General features: G+C 39.0%; 1 protein-coding gene across 3 annotated transcripts in view; it reads left to right on the top strand.

The window, feature by feature from the left end:
* Positions 1-24,200, top strand: part of LOC129748422 (uncharacterized) — a 118,152-nt gene extending 93,952 nt beyond the window's left edge. For 2 of the 3 annotated variants that reach the window (XM_055743052.1, XM_055743045.1), the window contains exons 4-8: positions 10,758-10,978; positions 15,455-15,524; positions 16,025-16,276; positions 21,571-21,744; positions 22,533-24,200. In XM_055743052.1, the coding sequence (XP_055599027.1) occupies positions 10,758-10,978; positions 15,455-15,524; positions 16,025-16,276; positions 21,571-21,744; positions 22,533-22,598 (783 nt within the window). In that variant the 3' untranslated portion in view covers positions 22,599-24,200. The remainder of the gene's footprint in view (positions 1-10,757; positions 10,979-15,454; positions 15,525-16,024; positions 16,277-21,570; positions 21,745-22,532) is intronic. The other variant, XM_055743060.1, reaches the window with a different exon arrangement.
* The last annotated feature ends 2,660 nt before the right edge of the window (positions 24,201-26,860 follow it).

Below are 26,860 nucleotides of genomic sequence, written 5' to 3'. Positions count from 1 at the left end.
CTTTTGATTGGTCCAAACAAGGTAAAAGCACTGAAAATCCGGGTACAACCTGTGGTCCACCACAAAAACAGATGAAATTTCAATTTGTAAAAAAATTGCGCAAAGTAGTGAACTTTGAAAAATTCCAGTAATTTCAATTTTTGTTGCATCAAAAATCATAAGACAGCAAAATGTTAAAATTTCAATAAAGTTTGAAGTCATATTTTTTTCAAAACTCTACCATCGCTCAAACAGTATTTACTAGCAATCGAATGAAAAGTAGGTTTTTTAGACCACTTTTTTTAACTTTTTGTGACCATTTCATTAAAAAAAATTAAAAAAAATATCTCTTGTCTTCATGATGTAGGCATTAACTTTAGCTTTCATATGCATAAGGCAAATATTTTTTTGGACGTGTAATATATGAACTACAGCAGTTTTCGTGAGGCATGTTTTTTCGGAATTTTTTTCTTTCATGCTGAATAACGAGAAAACTTGTAACTTTAGCTGTATATAATGTTCTAAAAATATTTTACTGACATTACAGGTTTCTTTTGATGTAAGTTTTGTTTAAATCGGTTCAACACGCCAAAAGTTATAACGATTTGAGCTTGTGGTGTCAAATTGACACTCCTAGTGCTGATTAGGGTAATGAAATCTAATGCGGATGAGGGTTAATAGATTTGGTTCAAGTAGAAGGGAAGATATCGAATTTCTTTGCGGTTTATACATTTTTCCCCATTGTGCAATGTTTTAAAAAATAAAATAAACGTCAGTAACCTTAAAAATAAATTGATTTTAATCAAAACCATTTTGATAGAAGCAAACATTCAAAACTTTACAAATAAAATTCAGATTGTCAGATTCAGGCTTAAAAAAACGTCGTCGTATTTGAAATTCGTTCTAGTAATTTTATTTTGAGAAAATTTAAGAATATCGAATCGCCCAATCTTTTTCACTCCAAGGTGCACAATAGTTGAAGATTTTAAAAAAATACATGACGTATGACCGCCACAAGGTCTCGGTCATGCTTGTTCATATTATTTATGTATTTGAGGTAAAACATAATTTTCTTTTAATGTACCTAAACAGACAAAAAATGAACGTTTGTCTGTCTGTTCCCTATAGACTCGAAAACTACTGAACCGATCAATTTGAAATTTGGTATATAAGAGTTTTTGAGTCAGAGATGTTTTTTATAATCCTTTCAAATCGATCCGGGGGGGCTCCCATATAAAATCAATACAAATATGACACAATGCGAACATTTTCCGGAAACTACTGAACCGATCAACGTGGAATTTGGTGTGTAGCCATTTTCAAGACCGAGAATGGTTTCTTTAATACTTATAAATCCATCAAAATTAAGGGACAGGGTGCTCCCATTCAAAGTTAATAAAAATATGACTACTGCGGAAATACGGAAACTACTGAACCGATCACCGTATAATTTTGTGTGTAGCCGTTTTCGATACCGGCAATAGTTTCTAGAATTCTTTCAAACCCCTTCAAATGCATGGGAGGGCTCCCATAAAAAATGAATAAAAATATATCACAATTCGAACAATGTCCAGAAACTTTTGTATCGAACAACGTAAAATTTCTTGTAAAGCCGTTTTTAAGACCGGGAATAATACCTTCAATACCTTCGAACCCCTTCAAACAAAGGGAGAGAGGGGGTACCATATGAAATTAATTAAAATATGTCACAATTCGAATAATTTCATGAAACTACTGAACCGCTCTTCGTGAAATTTGATGTTAAGCCGTTTTCAATAACGACAATGGTTTCTATAATACTTTAATACCCCTCAGATTTAAGGAGGGGAAGGCTCCCATACAAAGTTAATAAAAATATGACATAATTCGAAGAAATTTCGGAAATTATTGAACTGATTAACGTGAAATTTGATGTGTAGTGGCTTTCAAAATCAAAAATGGTTTCTATAACGCTTTCAAACCCCTCCAAACTGAGGGAGGGAGGTTCCCATACAAATTTAATAAAAATATACAATTTTAACAAACGATTTTTTTTATGTTTAAAGGGTTTTTTTATTGTATTGAAGATCCTTCTTATTTTTCTAAAGGGTGGCTCCTTCAACCTTCAAACCTTCACGTTACGTTGAGACTCAAAACAATCTAGAAGCTCAGATGCCATGAAAAATAGTTCGCTTTTGAAAAGTGTTGCTATTTAATTTGAAAGAAAGTTGATTTTAATTATAATAATTTTAACGAATAACTGAATGACCTACGAGGTTAAAAGGATATCAATAAACATTAATTTTAACAATCTTAACTTTTTCCTCGGAAAGGGTATAAAAGCAAACCGGCTCAGCTAGTTTAAAATAAAAATTGTAAATTGGAAAAGTATACATTATTGATTTAATTGATAAATTTTGTAATTAATTTTGCACGATTTTTTTTTGTTTTGTGTACCTCAAATTATGCACAAAACTTCAATTATGAACAAACTCAACTCCGTTGCCATTTGTAACCGGAACTGCACCACAGCATACACAGTAAACGAAAATTACCGAGTTCGGTAATTTTTTTACCGAATTCCTAACATGTGGAGTTCGTTAAACTGTTCGGTAATTTTTTCATAGCCCAGAAGTGACAGCTGTCAAATATTACGGACCTTTTTCGGTGAAAAATACCGAAACTCGGCTGATCATGTCTAAGTTTATCTGTCAAAATATTGACAGTTGTCAACGTGACAGCTCGTTATATTACCGATCAACCGGTATTGTTGAACCGAAATGCCTGTAATTAACACCGAAAAGCCGGTAATGTTCAACCGAAAAGCAATAAAATCTCAGTAATGTATACCGAACAACCAGTAGAGTTTACCGAAACACCTGTAGTTATTACCGAAATACCTTAAATTATTACCGAATACCTGTAATTATTATTGAAATACTTGTAAATATTACCGAAATACCGTGTTTTTTTACCGAAAAGCTGTTAAAGTTCGGTAATATTCACCGAACAACCGGTAAATTTTACCGAAAGACCGGAAGTTTTTACCGAAATTTCTGCAATTATTACCGAAATGCCGGTAAAATTTACCGAAAATTGTAAAATTTTCGGTATGTTAATCAATTTATTGGTTTATCGGTGGACGTTATGTTCTTTTATTAAGAACATTCAAGATTATGAAAATTACAGATGTGTTTAAAATAAGAAGAGATCAAAAGACCTTGAAAATGAGCGAATATAATTTTATTTAGAGGCATTTTTCATCACACGTCATGAATTTGTTTAACACCGATCAACTATTTTGAAGTAAGGCTGTCAGAAAGAGTTAACCCCATCACCAGAAAGTAGTTGACAAAGTGTGGTTTTCCCAGCAAGTGTAGCTTGCAGTGAGAACGAATGATCACATGTCATGATGAAAATGCTTCTGAATAAAATTCTACTCGATCATTTTCAAGGTCTTTTGATTTCTTCTAATTTTAAACACATTTGTAATTTTCATAATCTTAAATGTTCCTAATAAAAGAACATAACTTTCATCGATATGGCCAATAAATTGATTAACATAACCGAAAATATTATAGTTTTCGGTAAGCGTTATCAGTATTTCGATAATAATTACAAAAATTCCGGTAAAAGGTATTGGGAGTTAATATAAAACAACTAAACTTATATGGTTATATTTCTGAATAAACATTTGCCTTTATTAATGATGTGTATGATAATCCATGTTGCGGCCGCCACTATATTAATTTGAATTCCGGTAGTAGTGTCGTTCTGCTCTGGAAGAAACGGAAATGCAAGTAAAAAAAGGGAAAAAGGCGCGGATGTTCGGTGATTGGGACATTCCAGCTGCTGTGCACTTTTGCTCCAGCTGGACGAATCCTATTGCCGCAAGTGTGACGACTTTGCTAATTTTAGTGAGGGTGATGGGGCACCATTAACTATTTCATACTCACCATCAATTTGACGCTAATATAAACAAATTCACAAACAATTCCACGCACGCGAACCGACGAACATGGCGACCCTTGCTTGCTAAATTATTTGGCGGACGGCTTCTCAAGCACACGATTCAACACGGTTGCAAAAGCGAGAAGGGGAATGAGAAATACTGCCATCGAATTTTGACGTTTGTCTTGAGAGAGACGATGTTTTCAGTTTTACTTTACAGTTTTCGGCGTTTTTTACCGAAAATATATTGCAAAATTATTTGTTTACATATAAATTATCGAGCTTCGGTAATTCTAGATATGAATTAATGAAGATCTGTAAAAATAGACGTCAGTTTATTCAATTACCGAAAATTTCCGAATTACAGAACTGTTTCTGTAAAATAATTTACCGAACTCGGTAATTTCCGTTTACTGTGTAGCTTACGATTGTGGTAAAATTCTTCGTCGTGGGTAGGTAATGGCATCCACGAGCAGCCCCAAAATGCCGATGGTCGTCCATGTCCACGACCGCACGACAAAACTTCCGCAATGATGTTGTTGCTTTTGAAAAGCTCGTGGAACAGAGATTGTTCACCGCGATCGCTGGAGAAGTGAAACTAGATCAAGATCTTCGTTTGTGGTCAATGGGGAGTATGAATGAATGGAAGGAGAGAGGGGGGAAGTTGGTAGGTGGTCGACCGCCCAACCATTGGTTGAACGCACTAGATTTCGTTCCGTATCTCCAAAGTTAGTGCCAGCTCAGCTAGCTAGAGTTAGTAGATCGGTTCATTGTTGTTTTGTTGGTGTCGACCGGTTTGGAGGACGAAAGTTAAAAATTGGAAGCAAAGCTGAACGAAAAACGAAATCAACCGCCGAACCGAAGGACGACGGCTATGAATCGGATAGGCGTTCTGCGGAATCCGTCGATCTTGCTAGTTAGTCAGCAGCCAGTCACACTATACTAACTACGTGTTGCGGCCAGTTGTCGCTCAGGGATAGAATGAAAACAACTTTCATTTTTGCCGTATATCCGTCGTTGTCGTCGCCAAACTGCCTTGTCCAGTGTGGCCGGACTTTTGAATGACTCCCAGCGATCGATTGTAGGTGCCAGGGCAGGTTATTCGGGGTCCTACTATAGTTATCGTTCGTATCGGTTTTCTTTGTCTTCAAGAAGGAAGTTTCTAGTGACGCCTTTTGATTGTTTGCTTTTGTTGCTGTCCCGTCATGTTGCAGTCCAATGTACTTTGCCGACCATTTTCGGTAACCGAAACCAGTCCAAGAAGATGCCTCCGGATTTCATATCTATCATTTGGGAAACAAAAACTAATTGATTACTAAACCCGCCGATTCACTGCTTTCGCTAGACACTCACTAATTGATCACCCGTTAGGTTACCACACTCTGGGACGTCACCGGAAGATCATTCATGAGTCACGTAGATAAATAGAATCGAAACATATTTACGAAAATATTAATAAAACACTGGATAAACGAGATAAATTTTTCGACAAGCCTTTCTTGTTTTTGTTGCTTATACGCTTATATTGGTATCTAAGACTCCTTTTTATCTGCGCCAGAAACGCTGAATCTACCTTAATTTTTCTAATTACGGTACCGACAAGTGAGCGAAAACAGACAAAAACGCAAGTGTCCGCGAAAATTTTCTGGAATTACTTTTAGTTTTATATTTATCTTATTTTTTTATATAGTATCGCAGCACTTATGTACATAATTACACCACTAGAATCGGAATAAAATTGGCTTTCTGGTGAATATAAACTATTGCGAAAATCATGCGTTAATGTACACAAAATTCAGTGCAAAGTTGAATTTAGGTGCAAGAAAATCTGAGAAATTACAAATTTACTAAAAGTTCGAAAACAGTTATCTTTTAAAATTCGTCAAAAATCTAGGTTTCGTATTTTGACAATCTAAAGATGCAAAAAATGTGCCATATTACGTCAACTTTCAATCTTTTTTTTAATCAAAATTTATCTGGTGTGACTTAAACCATTTTGAAGGTTCATTGGTTGAAAAGAACGGGTTTTGTACAACTATTTACATTTTTTATGGTCATGATCTTAAAAAATTAAAAAAAAAATCGTATAGCTACTAAATTCAGCTTTTGGACACTAAGTGCTTTGTTATCAGCATTCCATAGCTGATCTAGTCTTTTTTCCGAAGCATGTTATTTCTGATTTTTTTTTTTTTCAAAGACTTTGAATAACGGAAAACTGAAGTGTTGTAGCTGAAGATTGTCTGAGGAGCATATTTGAGTTACAATACAAGGTTTTCAAAACTGAAAATTTTGTACAAACCGGTTGAGGAACAAGAGAGATTTATTGGTTTTAGTCAGGAGAGTTAAATTGACACTCCAGGGACTGTAACGGGTAAAAATTTCAGGGACGGATGAGTGTTAAACTACACGAAATTTCCTCATAGCCTATTTCATACATCACATGAGCTTAAAAACGGCTCCAGATGAAACTAGCAGATAGATTAAAAGTTTCCACATTGAGGGAAGTTTGCCTTTGACAAATTTTAGATCGTAAAAATGTAGCAATTAAGACGTCAACATTGAAAAAGATCAGCCCGAAAAGTAAGATGACTCAATTTTTCTTCAGCCATATAATTTTACACAAATCTTCTTCCATCGTTTCATGAAGTAGCTTAAAAATTTACTTTAAACCTGCTCAAAATTTTTTTTTAAAAAAACGAGCACACACATCCCACACGCTCCTTTATTTTAACTCAAAATTAAGTATGACCGAGGTTCAAAACATAGTTAGATTCTACGAACTTAAAGTTAAGTACCAATTTTTCTCCTTGCGATGGATCAAAACGGAGTTCAAACTGCGAACTCAAAATTGATCCATTTTTTTCTTTTGGCGAGGGAGCAAAGCTGAGTTCGATCTTATGAACTAAAAATTAAACTCTCTTTGTTGAACTGAAAACATAGCGAGTTCACTTCGAACCGAAACAGCAACCACGACGCAAAATTTTATCGTTCCGAAATAATTACCGGAAGACTATGAAGGAACTTTATAATGGAATGTCCACCGTGTCAGTGTAGAATTCTGTCCGTCATTGTCATCATATGTGAGCGGTTTGGAATGTCCGGAAACTTCCGGATGTTATTTATTTCCCGTGGAAAGTAACGAATTTCCACCGCTCTGTAATTTCAATGCAACGTACCGGAAGAGCAACACCCGGGTACAAAAATTTCTATACCATCCTTTAATTCCCTGAAAATAAACAACCCTCGAATAAAAAGAATAAATTTGAATTCGGCTTCCGAACTTAGTATTGAGTATGCCTATCAAAAATAAGTTTTGTGATTGTCCAGTCGAACTCAAAGTTGAGAACTGCCACTGAAGTACTGTTTTGAACCAAAAATACTTAATTTTGAGTTTAAAAAAAGGAGCGTGCAACTTCATGTTTCTTTGAAGAGATCTACTTAAGACTAAAGCGTACATCTTTCAAGGGTTTAATGGCTAGCATCGTATTGATGCTAACACTTCATGTGTGTTAACACAACCAGTCCACAGAAAGAGTACTACCGAGACTAGATCTCATGATTTCTGGCTTAGTAGACTTAAACGCTATCCTCTAGGCCACGGTCGGTGGCGACGAAATTTAAATCAAGATACAGTGGTTTTTCGATTCTATCACGATTTAGGAAAAATGGCGTGAATTTGGAGAAATCGGGAATTTATCTAAACTGAAAAATTAAAATTTGTTATGGTCAGAAATGACAAATAATCAATTCGAAAGTAATGGATAAGGTTCATAATGATAAGTTTCACTTTTGTAGACTTATGTAGGACCAAAAAAAAATTCAATTTCCAAATATTTTTCATAATTTCACAAATTTTCATTGTATCCAATTGAAATGTTATAATTAGTAAATTCGCCCTTTTAATCCCGGGGGTGGAGAGCAAATTTTGTTCGTTTACATCTGTCAAGGTTTTTTTCCCCTTAAGTAAAAATTTGCTTCAATATGGCTTTTTTACTGAGTGATCCAAAAGTTGAACAGTCATTCTGCAATTCATAAGGGCGCTCAGATTTGGCGAATAGACAAAATGAGAAACTGAAAGGGCTTAAAATTATATTTTTTTTAATTTTTTGAAGTTGTAATCACGAAAAACTTGACTTTCCTCATTTGTGGTAAGCTATTTTGGACGATTTTAGGTTTCTCATCGATATGACTCAGTATTAAAGTTTCCGAAAAATAGCTCAGAGCTCTTGAAAAATAACAATATGTACCTATATATAATTCTGTTATTTGGATACGAAAATCTGTAACAGTATTCTATACCTAATGCTTTTTCCATAAATTTTATCGAAAAGTTGCATAAAAAATCGACAAATTGAAACATTTTTCTCGAAAATAAGAATTTACATAACCAAAATATAAACTTTCAATTCAAAATTTTTTGGCATTTTTGGCGAGATGAAACTATTGCGAGAAATATTTTATATTTTATTATACAGAATATGAAAGAAAGGTTGCTCACGTGCTCTATAGGAATTAAAAACTATTTAAGTAATAAAAATCTGCAGTAATTTAAGAAGAATTTTTCCCTATCCAAAATCTCATAGAAAAATGAAGGTATTTTTATCGATGATTGAAATTGAAACGTTAAGTCGCTTTAATATAACCGCACTGTAAAATCCTCAAGTAATTGTCACGTATAGATAATATAAGTTTCATTTAATTCTAAAAACCAATTTTATCTAAAACATACTTCTTTTGTAGATATTTTTTGAATTAATATTTATTTAATTCGTGATAATTTTCATAGTCACTTTGAGACGTTTGATAGTCTTATAAAAGTTATCGCAATAATCTTGAGTTTAAAGATGCTGAGAAAGGCACTTCATAGTCAGCGTTCTGTTACTTTAAATAATTTTTGATTCAGTTTGGTAAATTAACATCCCAAGACAAAGACTGTTTGGTTCAATTCACTAGTGTTTTTATAAAGTTTTCAGATCAATCTAATCCTCACATTTTAAATTCGTGACTAAAAGGAAATCTGACTTCCGTGATTCATGAATGATCGAAAACATCAATCGCTAACCACTTCTGCATTCAACTGACAGTTTTACATGATCATGCTGCAGTCCACATGTTCATTGAATTTCCATTGTTTTTGAACCATTTTTTATGAATTATTGTACAGATGAGCATTTCTGAAAAACACATTTCCACCACCTGTATTTCCCTTAGATTCTGGATCAGAAAATCCAGATGATCACCTCTTATTTGTTCCGCACAATTGGGCCGATTTTACTGCGGAGTGGTCTGGGAGGCGGAGCCGGAGGGGCCAACAATGGTGGCAAGAACTCCGACGACGATTTCGATGATGATTTCGATGATGATGACGACGATACCAAGAACGTATCCAGCGATAGCGGACGCAAAGTGAGCATTTCGTTGCCAACCTTCGCGCCGAGCAGCGATGACGATGATGACGACGATGAGAAGCTAACGTCTTCGACCACCGGTAGCTCGCTAACTACCGATGAGAACGAAGTTCGTAAGCGAGCCGCCGCCCTTCGGGAATCTTCGTCATCGTCCGCTCCACTGGTGGCGCAATCACGAAGCGATGAGTTCTCAACAACTACTACGGCACAAAGTGAAACGGTTGCACCAAGCACTAGCAGCAGTAGCAGTAGCGAAACTACAACTACTTCACGAAATGCACTAGAAAGCACCGAATCCGAGGCTAATGCGGTATGAGGTTTCCGGCCTTGGCTGGAGTTCAACCTAGAAGCGTAACATCCAGTAGCGTATTGTACCAGTACACGACCATCAGAAACCACAGCAAACAAAAACTCCAGTAGAAAAATCAGTATCGTAGAAGACCGTGTACTGTTTTGAACAACCGTAGCCCTACCTATGTATAACTGGAACAAGCGCCATCTATTGGCAGAGCTCATCAATGGAATATCCACGTCTTTGTACTCTAGCTATTGTTCTCTTTTTTCTCTATTTCTATTCTTCATCCATCTTCTGTCATTGGTGTTGCTCTATCACAGCGTGAAACATCTCGAAAGGCCATTCGTAGCATAACATTCTAGCATGACTGAATTCGTCATCGCAATACTCCATTCTGTTTATAAGCTTAACCGTTGATCAGTCCATTCTACCATTTGAATAAATCAAACACCAACATTTCCGATTTCGCCCTATTATTTACTATGTATCTATGAATGTCTTTCCTTTCAACGGACACTCTTTGTGGTGAATGCCAGTCGAAGTAGCACTCTGTTGAACCGTACTCTTACGATGACTCTGTATGGAACTAAGCTTGAACAAATCTTTTCACTCCCATTTCTTCATTGCCAGTACTTGAGTTATGCCGTCTGTAGATCGTCCTTTGTCTACCTGCTATCTTTATCTGTCTCTCTTTGACGTGTTTGTCATCAACCATTAACTCATTTTCCATACTATCTATAAAAAAAAGTAATTTTCCCCTTATACACAAACACTTCTAAAGCCTATACTACAAAACACAACCTGATACAAAAATCAATCTGAAATGTATTCATCGTATGATCATCTTTCATCTTTTTCGCCCCTACCAATCAATCCCAAATCCAAATTTGATTTCATGTCCTGCTAAATCAAAAACAAAAAATACCACCTCTACCAAAAAACCACCATCACTGCAACCCGATTTCTTCGACGACCGTGCAACCACAACCAACCCACCAAACCACACACACCGCTCCAACGCCCATTGTTTCAATGTCAAACACAAACGCACCACGTCGATGGAACATCTCTGTGTATGTGTTTGTATCTATGTGTGTGGGTGTGTATCTGTTCGTGGTGAAATGGCGGAATGTGGGCATATGTAGATCACCAGCAACAACGACAACTTGAACACGCTGGAATCGCTGGATCTGGCCGGCCTGAGCGATACGCTAAACGCCATCCGGGTGGCCCGAGCAGTCGAAGATACGAAGAGTCTGACCGACGACCAGAACGGTGCCGAATCGCAATCGTCCGCCGGCAAGAGCTCGGCCCTCGATGAACTGACGCTGGACTCCGAGGGCGCCGACGAGGATCGTAATAAGAGGTAGGTGTCGAAGTTGATTTTATCCTCCGAATTATTAAATTTACGAAGTGTTTTTTCAATAAGTTTTTGAATTATATTTCAGTTAAAAAGACACAAAATATTTTGTTAACAATTTAAATAAATTTTGCATTGATTTCTAACGGGTGGCAACTGAATCTTTGAAATTTCTCTGTCCAGTTGTGAAAAAAGTCAAGTTTACTTGAAGAAGATTTGATTTATTGGAAATAAAGGTACATTGTCCATTGTTGGAAAAAAAAAGTGAACAGTTGAAAACGGTCCATAATTGTCTGTTCGCCGAAGCTTCCATTTGATGTCGGAATAGCAGCTTTGTACGGCCTTCATGTCAACTTTGTGAATCTTTTGATCCTGCCAATCAATTGTTTGCAGTTCTTGGCTCTCCAATTATTTTTGTAAACCAATGAGCTCAAAGTTCCGAAAAAAGCTTCGATTGGGCGACACTGAAACAGATTATTATTGTTGTTTATTAGAATAAAATCAACAGATCATATGTAGATCCTAATGATAACTTAATAGTACTTACAATACAAGATAAAATTAACACAGGTCTATACAATTCTTGAAACAGTTAAAAAATTTCTCCGGAACACGTTCCTCGAAACATCGAAGTCGAAATGCTCAGAAAAGCGATTGAACGTTTTCAAAATGCCGATAAAGGCGCTGTTCGCTCCTTAGCTGCAAGGCTGGTTTCTCAATCCTCGGGGACGCACGCTGAGAGGAATGGCCCCCAGCAAAACGGGACAGTCAACTCTGGACGTTAGGAGATCAGCAACAACTAGAGCGCGCGTAGCGTTTCTGTGAGATTGAAGCGTATCTAGGTCTATGAGGCGGCAGCGATTCTCATAGCTTGGTAAACGAAACGGGCATGAAGCATGAAGCATGAAGCGACGCTGGATAGCCTCGATTCGTTCAGTCCCATTCTGGTAGAAAGGGCATCAAACAGCTGAAGCATACTCGAGGATGGAACGCACTATACAGCAGTAAAGACTTTTAAGGCAATACACGTCTTTGAAATCTTTGGCCATGCGAAATAAGAATCCAAGGTTTCTGGATGCTCTGTCGACGATGTCGTTTGTGTGAGTCTTAAAGTCCAGCCGTTGATCGAGAATAACGCCAAGATCGTTGATGTGGTCCACCCTAGAAATGATTCCGTCTCCGAGAGCGTACTCCGCATAAAGAGGGTGTCGCTTACGAGAAAATGATACGACCGAGCATTTACTGCGATTTAGGGACAGGCAGTTCAAGTCACAAACTTTTAACACACACATTGAAGTGCTGCTGCAGGAACACGATGTCCTCTTGGCCATTTATGGTGCGAAAGAGTTTCAGGTCATCGGCATATGCAAGCTTTTTGCAGTCAAGGAGCGAGAGTACATCATTAAAACATATCACGAAAATGAATGGTCCTAAATGACTTCCTTGAGGCACATCGGAGCAGGCAAGAAAATGATTTGAAAATGAGTCACCAATACGAACGGATAACTTTCGACCTGTTAAGTAGTGTAAGCGTCAGATAACACTTCCGTCGAGGTTTCTGAGATTTGTCGCGAGTAGCAGTAGGTTTCAGCATTATATCGCAGTGATTGTGACTATGTGCAAAGTTTTTCCCCAAAAAAGCCTTCAATGCGCCGACAGCGCCAGAAGTCACAAGCCTCCGCACACATCAAGCTTCAGCACTCCACAATCAGAGGGCCAACCGTAGTAGCCGAAGCTGTTGGTAACCAAGCCGATCGACAGCGACGCCCCAACGCAAAGACGAGCGCGATGAGAGCAACGACCTGACCGCTCGGGTCAATGCCGGTCAAAGGCGGCTTCCTGGTGCTGGCTCACTTCTGTATTAACCACAGACGTGTGGAAAGCTAAAACGCTATACTTAGCTAAAAACCCAGTATCAGTTAGTGTGAAAAGCCAGACACCAGGTAAGCCAAGAAGCCGCCGAACCGCCATTTTGGGTATCGCCAGAATATGCCCGCTTATGAATCCGTTGTTCCATCATAGGACCCCTTGGTTTTCGGCAAGAATTCCGGAACAGCTACGTGGCCGCTGAAACAAGACGGACGAAGGTGTTTGGTCGATTCCGATTCCCGAACCCATCGGATCGACAACCTACCCGTTGAAGCAGCCGACGTTCTACAAACCCGTGGTCCACAAGCTTCCAACCCGGCGAAGGCGATTCGGTCGGACCTACTACCTTCAAAGAAGCCAACAGCCTACAGGTTTAGCAGCAACACCAGGGCATTGCCCTCCAGGTTTGGCTTAGTGTTAAGAACGTGGGAGTAAGGGAGGTGTGTGCAAATATACCAAGTTTTGAGAAGTGCAACTTTTGGGGTTTTTCCTATGGATGTAGTGGCATTCCCTGCGATTTTGGTTTTGTAAGCGTGCCGCCCTGAGGCCGAACAAAGGGAGTCCCATAAACGCCGGTGGGAGTGGTAGGTTCATATTTACAGTAACTATGGAACCAGTGCAGAAGGGATCCACAGAAACCCAGACGTTCCAGCTTTGCGATAGCGATATCGTGGTTCACCTTGTCGAATGCAGCAGAAAGGTCTGTTTACATATATGATGTCAGTTTGGCTTTTCATAGCAAAGCTGTCTTGCACAAAAGATGTGAAGGTGAGTAAGTTAGTAGTCGTAGATCGTTTAGGCATGAACCCGTGTTGATCGTTTGAAAGTTAGTGCTTGAAGAACGATTTAATGGGATCCAAGATAACCAATTCAAACAATTTGGCTATCGCGCATAGAGCTGAAATTCCGTTGTTAACATCTCTTTTGTCACCCTTGTTGTGAACAGCAAACATATAGGCTTCCTTCCACAGTGAGGGAAAGATTCCTACATCCAGCGATGACTGGAAAATATGTCGAATAGGAAACAGCAAAAGTGGCTTAAAACGCTTCAAAAAAGTGGCAGGTATACCATCCGGGCCCAAAGATGTAGAGTTTTTCAGCTTAGCTGTCGCTTTTGATATGGATGCATCGTCGATTGTGTTACTGTTAAACGAAGAAGGTGTAGGCAATATATTTCTCACAGCTCTAGCCAGTTGCTCAGGAGAAATGGATCCAGTTGTAAAAATGCTAGAGAACTTCTCGGCAAATAGATTACAAGTTTCGGGATCAGAGTTCACTGTGTCGCTGTTCAGGAACATGTGAGACGGAAGCCCTGATTCTGTCCGCTGGTTTTTCGCGTGCTTCCAAAAAGATTTCGGACTTTTCTTGAAATTCTGTTGTAATCGATTAATAGAATTCTGGTAGCAACGCTTACTGGCTTTCTTCTAGGCAGAATTCCATTTGCGATATTCGTCCTTAGCGTAGAGGGACTTGTGCTTGTGCTGCTTAGCCGTCTTAAGTCTCCGAGGACTTTCAGTTACCCAGGGGGTCCGTAGATTGGAAGCCGTGCTGCGTTTCGGCACATGACGATCGATGATATAATTTAGGATGTTCGCAAACGTCTCGGCAGCTGTATTGGGATTAGAGAAATCAAGCTCAGCCTCCCAATCAATGGATTGCAGGACGAGGGATATAGCTTCGAAGTCGACGTGCTTAAAATCGAGATAGAAAGTGCGGTTTTCTCTTCTGAGCCCTGTATTTTAGTGATATCGAGAGAAATCACTAAGGCTGGATGATGCGGGACAGTTTTAACAAGAGGAGCAGGAGCAGATTCAATCGTCGGATTCTTAATCTCTTTGTTCACGAAGCAGAGATCAAGCATACGGCCGTTTTCATTTTCAATTTTGTTGATATGACGAAGAGTCGCGATACTCAAGGAGTCTAGGTAGATGTTGGAGGATGCCAAGAATGAAGAACGAGCAGGATCCGGAAACAAAATGCCACTTGGGGAGGAGCACCATTACAAACCAGGTAGATTGAAGTCGCCGATGATGAAGTAACTTTCATCGTCAAAAAAAAATTGTATTGTATATGCTTCTTGTTTCGACGGCCTTTTGAGTAAAACTGGGCAAACATAAACAAAGCGAAAAATACTGGCGAAAAGAGGAGAAGAAACGCTAACACATACACACTATCATTTTTCTCGGAGCTAGTTTATGTTTGAGTATAGTCCTATTTGCCGCCGATAGTGTTCGTGATATTATGTAGGTTGTTTCACCAACACTTTTCAGTTTTGGGATAACCAACCTTAAAAACGACCATGTGTGTCGGTCGGCTGCCCGTTTTTTGTACCGAGAGTTTTTGAGGTTAATTGTTCCGTGCGTAAGAAATTTCAAAAACAACTCTATCGGGACCTCGAAAAAATTCCAAAGTTTAAGTTGCCACTCGTTAATTGAAAACTGTTATTTGCCGATCGATTTCGTCAAAAATGTACAAAACATGTTATGATATTCTATTAAATATTTAAAAATAAAATTTTTAAAACAATTAAAAATAACGCAGTATTCCTACGTCCAGTAACATTTCTGAAAGTTAGATCAGGCTGTAAATTGATAACATTTTTTTATGTTCTAGATTCCTATCCTTTGGCGGTTCCTCGGGAGGAGCTGGAGGCTCGGGTAACTTCCTTTTTGACATCATCCGTGTAAGTATGAAATTCAATCGACGATGGTAACACATCATCGCAAAACCAGTTGCAAAAACCACACTGGTAAACCTTCCTTCAGCTACCCACCACCATCTATCACCACAACTATTGAGAAGCGAACCAAAAAAAAAAAACTACCAACCGATCGACATCGTGACGCAAATTTTGGTTAACCTTTCTTTTTCTTTTTCTATCTTCCTGCACTACTTGGACAATTTTTTGAATGTTTGATTTTGCTTAATTCAAAACCAACACGACTTTCGTAACAATTCGAAATCTAACCGCCTTGTCACCACCCTAAAATGGTTTGGATCGACATATTTCGACGCACATTTACTGCCCCTAATTCATCTCTAACAAACACTAACCTATTTTACAAACCACCACTGACCGCCTTATACATTTCGATACGTACTTTCACGAACGGAACTCCAAAAATAAAAACGATTAAACTCCCACGAAAACGTAAAACCACAAAAACAAACACACGCCATCAGCAAACCGCTGACCGGGCCGCCCGAGCTGCCGGAACCGTGTACCGGGTGGTTGCCGGAACGGACACCCTGACCCCAATACCAGTGACAACCAAGGGAACAAGTGGTAGTGGAAGTAGTAGTAGTAGTAGTAGTGCCAAGACCTCGACGACTAAGACGACTGCCGAAAACTCTGCGAGATCGACGACGAGCGCCCGATCGCTCGGCCCAAGCTCTTTCTCCTTCACCAACACCGCTAGCTCTAGTCACTCTGCGGTAATGTTGTGATTCTTGTATTGGTTTTGTTTTCCGTTGATCGGTCCACTGTTTCCGTTGTTTTTTTTTTTCCTTTTTTGTTTGTATTTTTATGTTTTTGTTCATTTTTGTATTTTTTTTTAATTTTAGTTTATTTTGTTTGTCAATGCGCATTTGGTATGTTTTTGATATTATTTTAACTATAGTTACGCTTATTACTTCTATTTTTTGTAAGCCAGCGCCCACAGCGTTGTGGAGTTAACCAGACATCAATCCAACATTTTTCAAGTGTCGAAACCAAACAAAAGAAAGGGTTGCCGATTGTCAAGGTGTTTGATAAATTTTTCTTCGTCGCTGCCTGGTTAGCAAGGTTGCCAATCAATAGCGCGAAAGCTTCGGATTTCAACTGCGTAAAAATAAGTTGACTGGATCCATTGGAAATCTTGCACCGCTTCTGCCCACTGCTCGTCGAATAACACTTTCTCGCGCCACGTTGAACATCATGCAGGATAGACCACCGGCTCGTCGAAGCCGCGATTCAAAAGAACTCAACAATTCATCCGAAATCCGCACATCAATCGCCGCCTTGATCAGTCTGCATTCACGGAATATCCATGGCTTTCCATAGCTCGTCATGGTCGTATGCGGCTTTGATGTCGATGAATAAGTGGTGCGTACGGGCCTGGTGTTCACGATATTTTCGGAGGATTTGCCGTAATGTGAAGATCTGGTCCGTCGTAGATTGTTCCTCCATGCAGCCGCCTTAATGACTTCCTGTTTGGTTTTGGCGTTAGGCGGCATAGCACTTTGGAGGCGGCATTGAGAACAGTGATCACTCGGTAGTTATTACAGTCCAATTTGTTACCTTTTTTGGAGATGAGACAAATTACCTCCTTCTTGCACTGTCCCAGATTCGGACCATCAACCGATGTAGGCAATCAGCAAACTTTTCCGGGCCCATTTTGAAGATCAGCTGCGATGCCTTCTTTCCCAAGTGACTTGTTGCTATTCAGTTTCGATCCAAACCTGTTTTTCAAGAAAACGCTGTTTAGGGCAAGCGCTTTTCTTAAGAAATCCAACTCTACTGGAGATTAATAAACTTCTTATCCACCATTTGCTTTCTCGTCGGAGACTGCTTCTTTAGTCATCCTCCTTTCCCAGACAACTTTGAGTCAATAAACTTTTTTATAGTCATATCTCTTCTCATTAGAAACAAGCCTTCAAGAAACTCCAATCGCCCACCAAATTTGCGAGATGGTTACAAAAATATTCATATGTTTTCACTGTTGACTGTTAAGCATTGCTTTTCAAAGCTGATTGAAAAATGTGATTCAAAATGTCTGTTAGTAGGCGTAGCCAGAGCATATGGTTTTTTTATTAGTCGATCCCCCAGGTGGTAAATCCTTTTTACGGATTGCCTGCCAAGGCACGGCGAGCCACCGCATCCCCTCAATTTTGCTACTCTGGGTTCATGGGTGCAACTGGTCGACTCTAGATACTTTGTACCCCTACGCCATAAAGTCCACCTGGGGCCTCTGGTTATCATTCCCTTCCGGATCTGCATCGAAGGCTGTACCCGAGATAGGAGACCAAGTCCGCGCTTAAGCGCTCATCGACTTACTCAATTTCAAGTCAAAACTCCATCATATATACCCTGCTTCTTGTTACGATTCAAGGCTAACGACATTTCCTCTGACGACTCGAGGTCCGGGCTTTACTCGTAACTCGAGGCTCGCTTGGTTTCCACAACTATCGTGCGCTCCGCCTCTGCTCGAGACCAATGACTTCTCCTCTAACGACTTGAGATCTTGGCTCCGCTTGGTTTGTCTCGAGGCCCTCTCCCATTTGCCCATCCGTATACCGAGTCGAGAGCAGTATCCTGGACACACGCCTGTTACAGTACAAGTCCGGAGCTTTACGAAACTACTCGGATGATTCCCGGCGAAGACGTCATCCTACACCGACTCGAGTGACTCACCCGCCGACGACGTGAAGTCACTCTACCAGCGGCGTAAATACTCTCCCCCTTGCAAGTTCGACTGCAAAGAAGGTCAAGTCTTATCCCCGTAGCTTCTGTTGTAGGGAGCGCTTTCTACTCAGATACTCTGCGAAGGTAGGGATATCCTACACAACGTTCACGACGTACCTAACAGCTCGGCATACAAAGAAGGCAGAGTCTTATCTGTGTATGCTTTACTGCTAGGATCGGATGCACACTACTCGAATGCCCCCCGCCGAAAAGGCAATCTACTCCGACCGTGATCCGGTCTTCCTCCTTCCTTTGGCCGCCGTGTGCCGAATCCTAAATTCACGCCTGTCACAGCACACGTACGGGCCTTGAACGCTTGCGATTCAGATGAATCCCGACGGTGGTGTCATTCTACCCGACTCGAGTGGCTCATCCGACGGCGACGTGAGACCACTCTACCCGAGAGCACTCCGCGACGTGAATACTCTTCCCCCTACGAGTTCGACTGCGAAGAAGGTCAAGTCTTATCCCCGCAGCTTCCGTCGTAGGGAGCGCGTTCTACTCAGATACTCCGCGGCGGTAGAGGTATCCTACACAACGTTCACGATGTACCTAACAGCTCGGCATACGCAGAAGGTAGAGTCTTATCTTTGTATGCTTTACTGTCAGGTTCGGACGCACACTACTCAGATGCTCCCCGACGAAGGTACAAAGTCACCCTAGACCGGCCGCGGACTGGTGCTGGTTCCAATTCCTCTGCAGGGCAGTCATGATTCGGGTGAACCCATCGCTGACCACGCGCCAAGTATTGGCATCCTCACACATCCTCCGCACGATGTTGTCGGCTGTCCTGTCTGGTCCGCAGGCGGCAAGCATATTAGCGCGTACCCTCTCGAACCTCGGAGAGTTGAACTCTACGTGCTCTGGTGTCTCTACTTTGTCACCGCAAGTTGGGCTGAATGGCGAGGCCACGTGTCCAAACCGGTGGTGGTACTGCATGAAGCACCCGAGACCAGTCAAGAACTGTGTCATGCAGAAATCCACCTCTCCATGTCTCCGATCCATCCAAAGTTCGATTTTAGGGATCAAGCGATGGGTCCACCGGCCACGTTCCGAGCTGTCCCACTGGTGCTGCCAGCTGGACATCGAGGCCTCTCTGGCATGTTTTCGCACATTTGGATTCGATTGCGCACGATCCAGCTTCAAATGTCCCTGATTGTGCTGAAATCAGGTTGGTGATCAGCACCATCTCGTCCTTGTGGTGAGCCAGACGCAAGCTCTTTGAGCGCATCCAACTTTCTACCTTCTCAATCGCTAATGTGGCGAGTAGCTGGACCTCTCCAGTTGATGGGCCCGATGCCAGGAGAACCACGTCGCCGGCGAATCCCACAAATCTCACTCCCGTGGGGAGACGCAGTCTCAGCAGTTCGTCGTAGACAATGTTCCACAATACCGGGCCAAGTATCGATCCTTGTGGAACCCCTGCCGAGACACTCACTGTTTTCAGTCCCTCGCTAGTCATATACTGTAGTTGGCGGTTACGGAAGTAACACTCCACCATCCTACAGATATATGCCGTAATTCTCACATGAATGAGCAACGACGCAATCGCTGCCCAACTGACGCTGTTGAAGGCGTTCTTCACGTCAAGGGTGCAGCATATAGTGAAATTGATGTTAGGAGTACGCTAGTACTAATAAATAGATAATTTGTAGCGACACTTGGGATGAAAAGGCAACAGGCAAGCTCTGAAGAAGCATGGAGAAAATTAATTAAATTATTTTACCAAGACTAATAGATGATTTCTGACCATTTTAGAGACACCTTGGATGCACAACATGGCTTGACTAATGCATGACGAAAATTAATGTAAGGAGTGCGCTAGTACGAACTACTGGAACTCGTACCGATGTACGAGAATGATCCCTGTATGTATTGCAACTTTGAGGACAACAAGTACTCTTACTCTTGCAGTTCCAGGAGTGGAGCAGATTTTGACACCGCTCTTATTTGTCTTTGAAATGAGTTGGATCGAAGCCTCTCGGAAAATGTCATCTATCCCTTAGTCACCCGCCGTTCTTTACGGAACTGGAGACTAAGCATCATTCTCTCAGACATTCGCCATCTTATTGAAGATGTCAATGAGTTTCTGTTAAAAGCCATCGGTCTTCTGTCGGAGACATACATCACGGATCACAATTTCTATCGAAGACAGCTCAACACATATCTTTAAGTTATGCTCCTTTTAGAACAGGGAAAACGTGAGTGAGCTTTTCATCATAGCTAAACGCCTTTTCCCCAGGAGAATATCATCATTTAATTCTTCAGTCATTCTTTCTTTTAAGAGTTAATTGTCTCTAATAATTCTTTTAGTCTGATAAACATCCAACTCATGAAAGATACAAAATCTCGTAATCTGAAAGCGGCACTCCGTCCGCTGTATGCAAAATATCAATTCATTCTATGATTTTATAAAGAAACATATTCTATTTTTGCGCATTGATTTTATTTATATTTTTGAAACCTTTTTTTTCTTTCGTTCATTTATTTATGATTTTATTATTGTTCTAATCGGTTGAAAAGTGCTTGACAATACTTCATCTTACGCAAGTTTCTGAGACTAAACAAAAATGGTTTGATGTTTCTACAATTAATTAAATTATTCGACATAAATATTCAGTAAAATAAACCACCAGAAAACACGAATGATCCTCTGTCAAAGCTGTCAGGTTTAAGTTGCTATTTTATTTATTTTCAAGCTTTAATTCCATAACAAACTTTTTCGGTTAAACATTTTATTGTTTCAAGCACTTTTCGATCAGTTTTGGTTTTTATGTTTTTCTTTTTTTTTATTATTATTTTGCCTTCAGTTTTTTTTTTCAATCATTAAAAATCCCTGTTCTACTCGTTCGTGACTAGCCGATGACAGAATCACTGACAGACGATTGTTGTTGTGTTTTTTTTGTAATTGAAAACTGGAACCAGAACCGCGAACGTTTTGTGAAATCCGTTCCGTAACTAAAGTTATACGAAACCAGACGTGAGATGTGCTATTGTATGTGTTTTTAAACTTTGTTTTCTCTAGGTTGATAATGACAGTTTTTTGTTACCGAGTGACTAACTCCATTTTTTCCTTCCACTTTCACTAACCCATTGTTTGAAGTACTGATTTACCTTTTTGGCTCATTAATTTTGTGTTTCAAGTTTCAAGTTTGAAGAAATAATTAGTGCCATGCCATGTTTTCAAAATCCAGAAGAAATGTGACTAATCCGCACCCTTCGCTGTGTGTGTGTTTGTTTTCTTTCTGTTTGCCATTTATGTGAATGCGTATGTGTATGTCTGCAGCTTGTCTCGGGCAGTTCCGGAACCGAACAGAGCGACGAGAAGGCCAACGCCCCGGATGATGACCACGAACTGGGCAAGGGAGACGGCTACACCGAAGGCATTCCCGGACCGGTAACCCGCCTGTTCGTGCTGGCCAACCGTGGTCTGTCGAATCTGATTCAGGATTTGATTCTGGTAAGTTTGTTGGTCATTAAACCCAAGAAGAGCTATTGACCACAGTAAAACGTCAACGATAAAAAAATTATAGAGCTGTTTCTAGAACTCTTTCGAAACTTCATCTCAACCAAGGTGTGTATATATAGGAGGTGCTACCGTATATCAAATTCACGATTCAGCCATTTTGGCTTTCTAGGCTATGCAACTGTGGGACTCATGGAGTTTGTTTACCAACAAACCACAGAAAAGCTGAGCAAATAATTTTATAAGACACAAAACACGCGACGCATTACAGGACACGACACTTAACGTTCTTACTTAACGGGCCGTTAAGTAAGAACGTTAAGTGTCGTGTCCTGTAATACGTCGCGTGTCTAGTGTCTGGTAAAATTTCTTACGTGAGCACATATCATTTAAAATGAGTGAAATAATTTTATGTTTGTAAACAAACTCATTAAGAGCCCCGCTCATTCCTCGCCTACTTACTGTGAAAGTCGGAGAACCTCGTGTTTCGAAAAACCTTGATCTCAACCTTCCTTATAAAACTTAAAAAAAAATTAATATAAATTTCCTGACTAATTTTTTTTATTTTTATTTAAATTGAAATGAAGATTTCTAAATGATGTTCCCTCACAATAGTTCAAACTTCTTTGAATCTTTAAGGTTTTAAAATTGGTCTTTATTCGAAGAATACATGGTCAATGTGCCAAATACATTTCCGTTATCTTCTTGTAAATATTTTTTGTATTCTCTGATCGTGATGTTCGATGAAATGCTTCAAAACTGTTCTTCCCTTTTTCTTGCAGCGAATCGCTCAAACCAGTGAACGAGTGGTGAACTTCAAAGCACGTCTGATTACGTCACTGATCTAAGTGTGGAAACAAGAGAAGTAACGCTAGTGAAGGACGAAACTTGCAGTAGAAGACTCCCATATCCTGTGCGTCCACCGGAGATTGAACGAAACTCCGGCCATCCCGTCCAGATTTCCCCTCACATCTGTACAGAGCAACGAAGCCCAGAAACCTTTTCCCGGGACCACCAATTCCAACTTTAGTATCAATTTTTTGTGTTCTAGTATGTGTTCTATCCATCAAGCGCGAATTTTCAACTTAGGCCTCAATTCTGCGTACGTGAAGTCTGACGAGCGCTCGATTTGTTTGTAAATACCGATTCAAAAGAGTATCAAATGCAGTAGCACAATATCAACGGAAGACATCTAGTGAGAAGTAGCGCAAATCAGACTCTCCAACTGCCACTATTGCCGATCTGTGCTCTCATTTGTTACAAACATCTCATCTCAAAATCCTGTTTTCATCGCAAACTCATCACTCGACTATGATAGAAGGCACCTTTTGTTTACCTCACGATAATAAAAAAAAATCTACTTCTCAGTTGTCATACGATTGCTCAAAACAAGGTTGTGTGTACTAACCATTTTTATTTCTTGTTAAACACCTTTAAGTCAATTTTACTAATCAATATTTACCTGTTAGAGTACCTTTACTATGCTCATCTCAATTTGCTCAATTTCTTTTCTATTTGGATATTTTTATGGAAATGTAGACAAACGAACTCGCTCTTTCCAAATTTATTCTCTATCTATTTCCTATTCTAAACGACAGCTAGAGTAACTTTCTTTACGACTCTTTAGAATATAATAAAATGACTCTCTTTTTGCCGTTTGCTCCGTACTGCTTTCGTTGATCGAACAAGTAAACATCTATCGTTCTCCTTTTTGTAATTATTGAACTTCAACTTTTCAACTTTTATTCAAGGTAGCAGCATGATTGAGAGAGAATGTAAGCAAACCAACCTATAATTTTAAGAGAGATAGGGTGTAGGAGAGATTAAGAGCTTTTTAAATTAACGGAAGTCCCTAAATGGAGACACAAAAAAAACACGTTTAGTTAAAAAATGAAACCAGTCCGTGGAACTGTTCTTCGAACAAATCTTTTGTAAATAGGTTTATACTTCAATTTTCCAACTCTCTTTGCTTATCTGTTGCGAAATTCAACGAATCATCCATTGTGCATTTTTTTTATTTGTTTTGGTAAGGAATGAACAAAAATTTCTACGTCGCCAGCCAATTGCCTCTTTTCCTCTTTTCTCTACTTCGCTTTCTCTATTATTTTCGTAAAAAATATAGGCAGAAGGAATAAATTGTTAAACAATCTTTGTAGGTTAGGAAACACGGTAAATCATCAGAAGACGGAAGAAAAAAAAAATAAACGGATAGGCATAAACAAACAGCAAATGATAAGGTTTTTGTTAACTATCCAGTGTTATTTTATTAATTTAAAAAGGAATCAAGAACCTGTCAAAAACCATCTTCCTGTGAATCAGAACTTCAGGCAAAGTAAGGATAAAAAATTCTAAACGAAGAAAACTGATCGATGATTTAAAAAAAAACAAATTTCTACAAAACATTCAACAGTGAAAATTATATGAATAAAACGATTATGTATTTATAAAAATTGTTTTTTTATTCGAAAATCCCTACTTCTCAGTTAATTGTTTTAAATATCGACATAAATTCGACTAATTCAAAATTTAGGTTACTGGCTGTTCAACAGGGGTATGTCTTTTGACATTGAAAAATAATAAGTTCAATTGACATCACTGTTGGGTGCCTAGCGAGGTATCCAAGATATTAACCAAACAGTAGCGCTACAAAGTGCTCCATACAAGAGTTTAGAGAATTTGGGAAGCTTTTAGGAACAGGCATAAAATTAAAAGGGAATTAGCTCCTAATGTTATTTTTTTATAACTATTGGGCAAAATTTTGTCATGAAAAGGTACATGCAAGACACGCCGACAGAAATACATTCGATTTTTTTTACAAAAATTTTCGAAAAACATGCAAACAGCTCTCACATTAGAGCAGACATTCAAGAAGTGCATTTTTCATAAATGAAATACCACTGTTAAATAAATCTATAAAAAAAAATCTAAATAATTTTAAATATTCTTCCACTACAAAAAACATCTCAAACACTCCATTCATTCCAGAAAAAAATTGTCACTTTGGTCAAATTTGTTACTTTGGTTAACAGAAAACAGGATAAAATTCCAGTTTTTTCAACCAGGTTTTATCCTTGTTAGAATGCTATCCAAAGCAGAGCTTTCGTAAATTTAGCTTAGAAATATATCCAACAATTTTTTTTGAATGAATGTTTTTGTGAAAATATCACTTTTTCATTCAAAAACTTTTAAAATACTTAGGTGTGTTTTCAATCGCAAGACAAACACCAGTTTTTGAAACTCAATTTATCGCTTAGAAGCTATCCATACGCTTTCAAAAAATATTTAAAACACTAGAAGAAGACCTTAAAGTTGGTTCTACTTACTTAGCCGAAAAAAAATTAGTTTTAAATTCATCGAAAATTTACACCCTTTTGTTTACCTTTTTTCCTAACTACAAAACGTCAAACATTTACCTGGCATCGCGGATCGCATGACAACTTTTTGTGCAATACTTCGCGAGGCACCAGCAGAGAAGTTAATTGAATTTATTGTATTTCAATGCCAAAATACATACCTCTGTTGAACAGCTAATATTTTTTTGCCTATTGAGATACGAAGTTCACGAAGGTGTTCGTCAAAGTTGTTCAGCAAAACATTTTCTTTAGAGACTTGCCACAAAACCATTAGCAGACACGATTCTACAGAAGAAACAAAAATTATGTTGATTTTTCAGTTCAAAATATTCAGTTTGCCCATACTAACCTAAAAGTCCAAATTAACTCATGTAAACGTTACTCAAAAATTCTGCAAAAAATCATGGATGAGTTTTTAACAAAAATGAAGCTTTTTAGGCCCCAGGGTTTGAGAAATTCTAAAATGTCCCAAAAACAACTCAGTCTAACATTAGCCATATGGCTCATGGCATCAAAGTGAATAATTTTTGTGTTATTTTCAATTTCACTGTTTCGTTTTGGTTAAAAAAAAAAAAAACGATATTCTCTGCTAAATTTTTAAGTAACGTTTTTGTGAGTAAATCATAGCTTTAAGGTGTGTATGGAAAACGTTAACATTTTGTTCTGAATTGTTTTTGCTTTCTTTTGAATCTGTTTTCTCGTAATTGGCTTTTATGCACATGAACATCTTTGGCTCTAAGGACCTCATATATTCTCGTATATTTTAAATTCCACATTTTAATGCTATAAGCACTGACCACACTGACATGACACTTAGAACTAAAATTCTACCATTTTCTGTCTATTTTGTTGTTGGCAGATTTTGTAGGTTCGCAATACCGACGGCAGGTGGCGAACCTGAAAAATTTGACAAAAAATGCCCTGTAGGAAAAATGGTCCTGTTTAGCCCGATTTTATCGTAGAAATTGCATGTTTTATTTTTAAAGCTGGGTGGCATTTCCTAACTGGGATAGCATTTCTTCAAATCGATCGATGCGCACTCTGGAATCGACATTGCGTACTGTTAAAAAAATTATCCAGAAAACGAAATCGAGTGTCCAGTCAGTATGGTCAGTGCTATAAGCTCGTGTAAACATTTTTTTTAAATCCGAGAAAAAAAAAGTTACTAAATTGAACATAAAGATATCAAAGGGCTAAACTTCACTTCAAGATAAATTTTCAAAATATTAAAGAAAATTGAAAAGAAGGGCTATAAAGTCTGTTTCACATCTGGTCGCATCTTTTCATTTACTGCAGCGCCCCTAGTTGTCACATCGCGAATCTATTGACAGTGTTTTGATCCGGATGGTTTGTTTACTTATAGAGAATTCGTTTTCAAGTGGTGGTGCACCGGGGCACTACCGAACACTTTTTGCTGTTTTCATGCTCGTTTTCACGAAGAGTAGTCCACTGGTAGTGCACCATAAAGTGGACGGTGGAACACTCTGAAAATATTCGGTGTTGCTTGCGCTCTCACCAATACTATCATGAATTTTTACAGCACGTGCTTTCCGATGTAAACAAATATCAGCTGGTTGGTTTATTTGTATACCGCAAAATTGCGTTCGAGCTGTTTTTTTCTCTTTATTATCCCGAAGAACGGAAACTTGTTCCGGATTCAATACCGAAAGTGCCGTTTCCAACAGAGGCGAAGAATTTCACCTGGATGGCACGTTCCAAAGCAAACAACGCTCCCAAGAAGAAATGTGCCCAGAAGG

This window comes from Uranotaenia lowii, chromosome 1 (assembly GCF_029784155.1).
Source record: "Uranotaenia lowii strain MFRU-FL chromosome 1, ASM2978415v1, whole genome shotgun sequence".
NCBI lineage: Eukaryota > Metazoa > Arthropoda > Insecta > Diptera > Culicidae > Uranotaenia > Uranotaenia lowii.
Note: the sequence above shows the minus strand (reverse complement) of the source record. Positions and strands in the feature narration are given on the sequence as shown.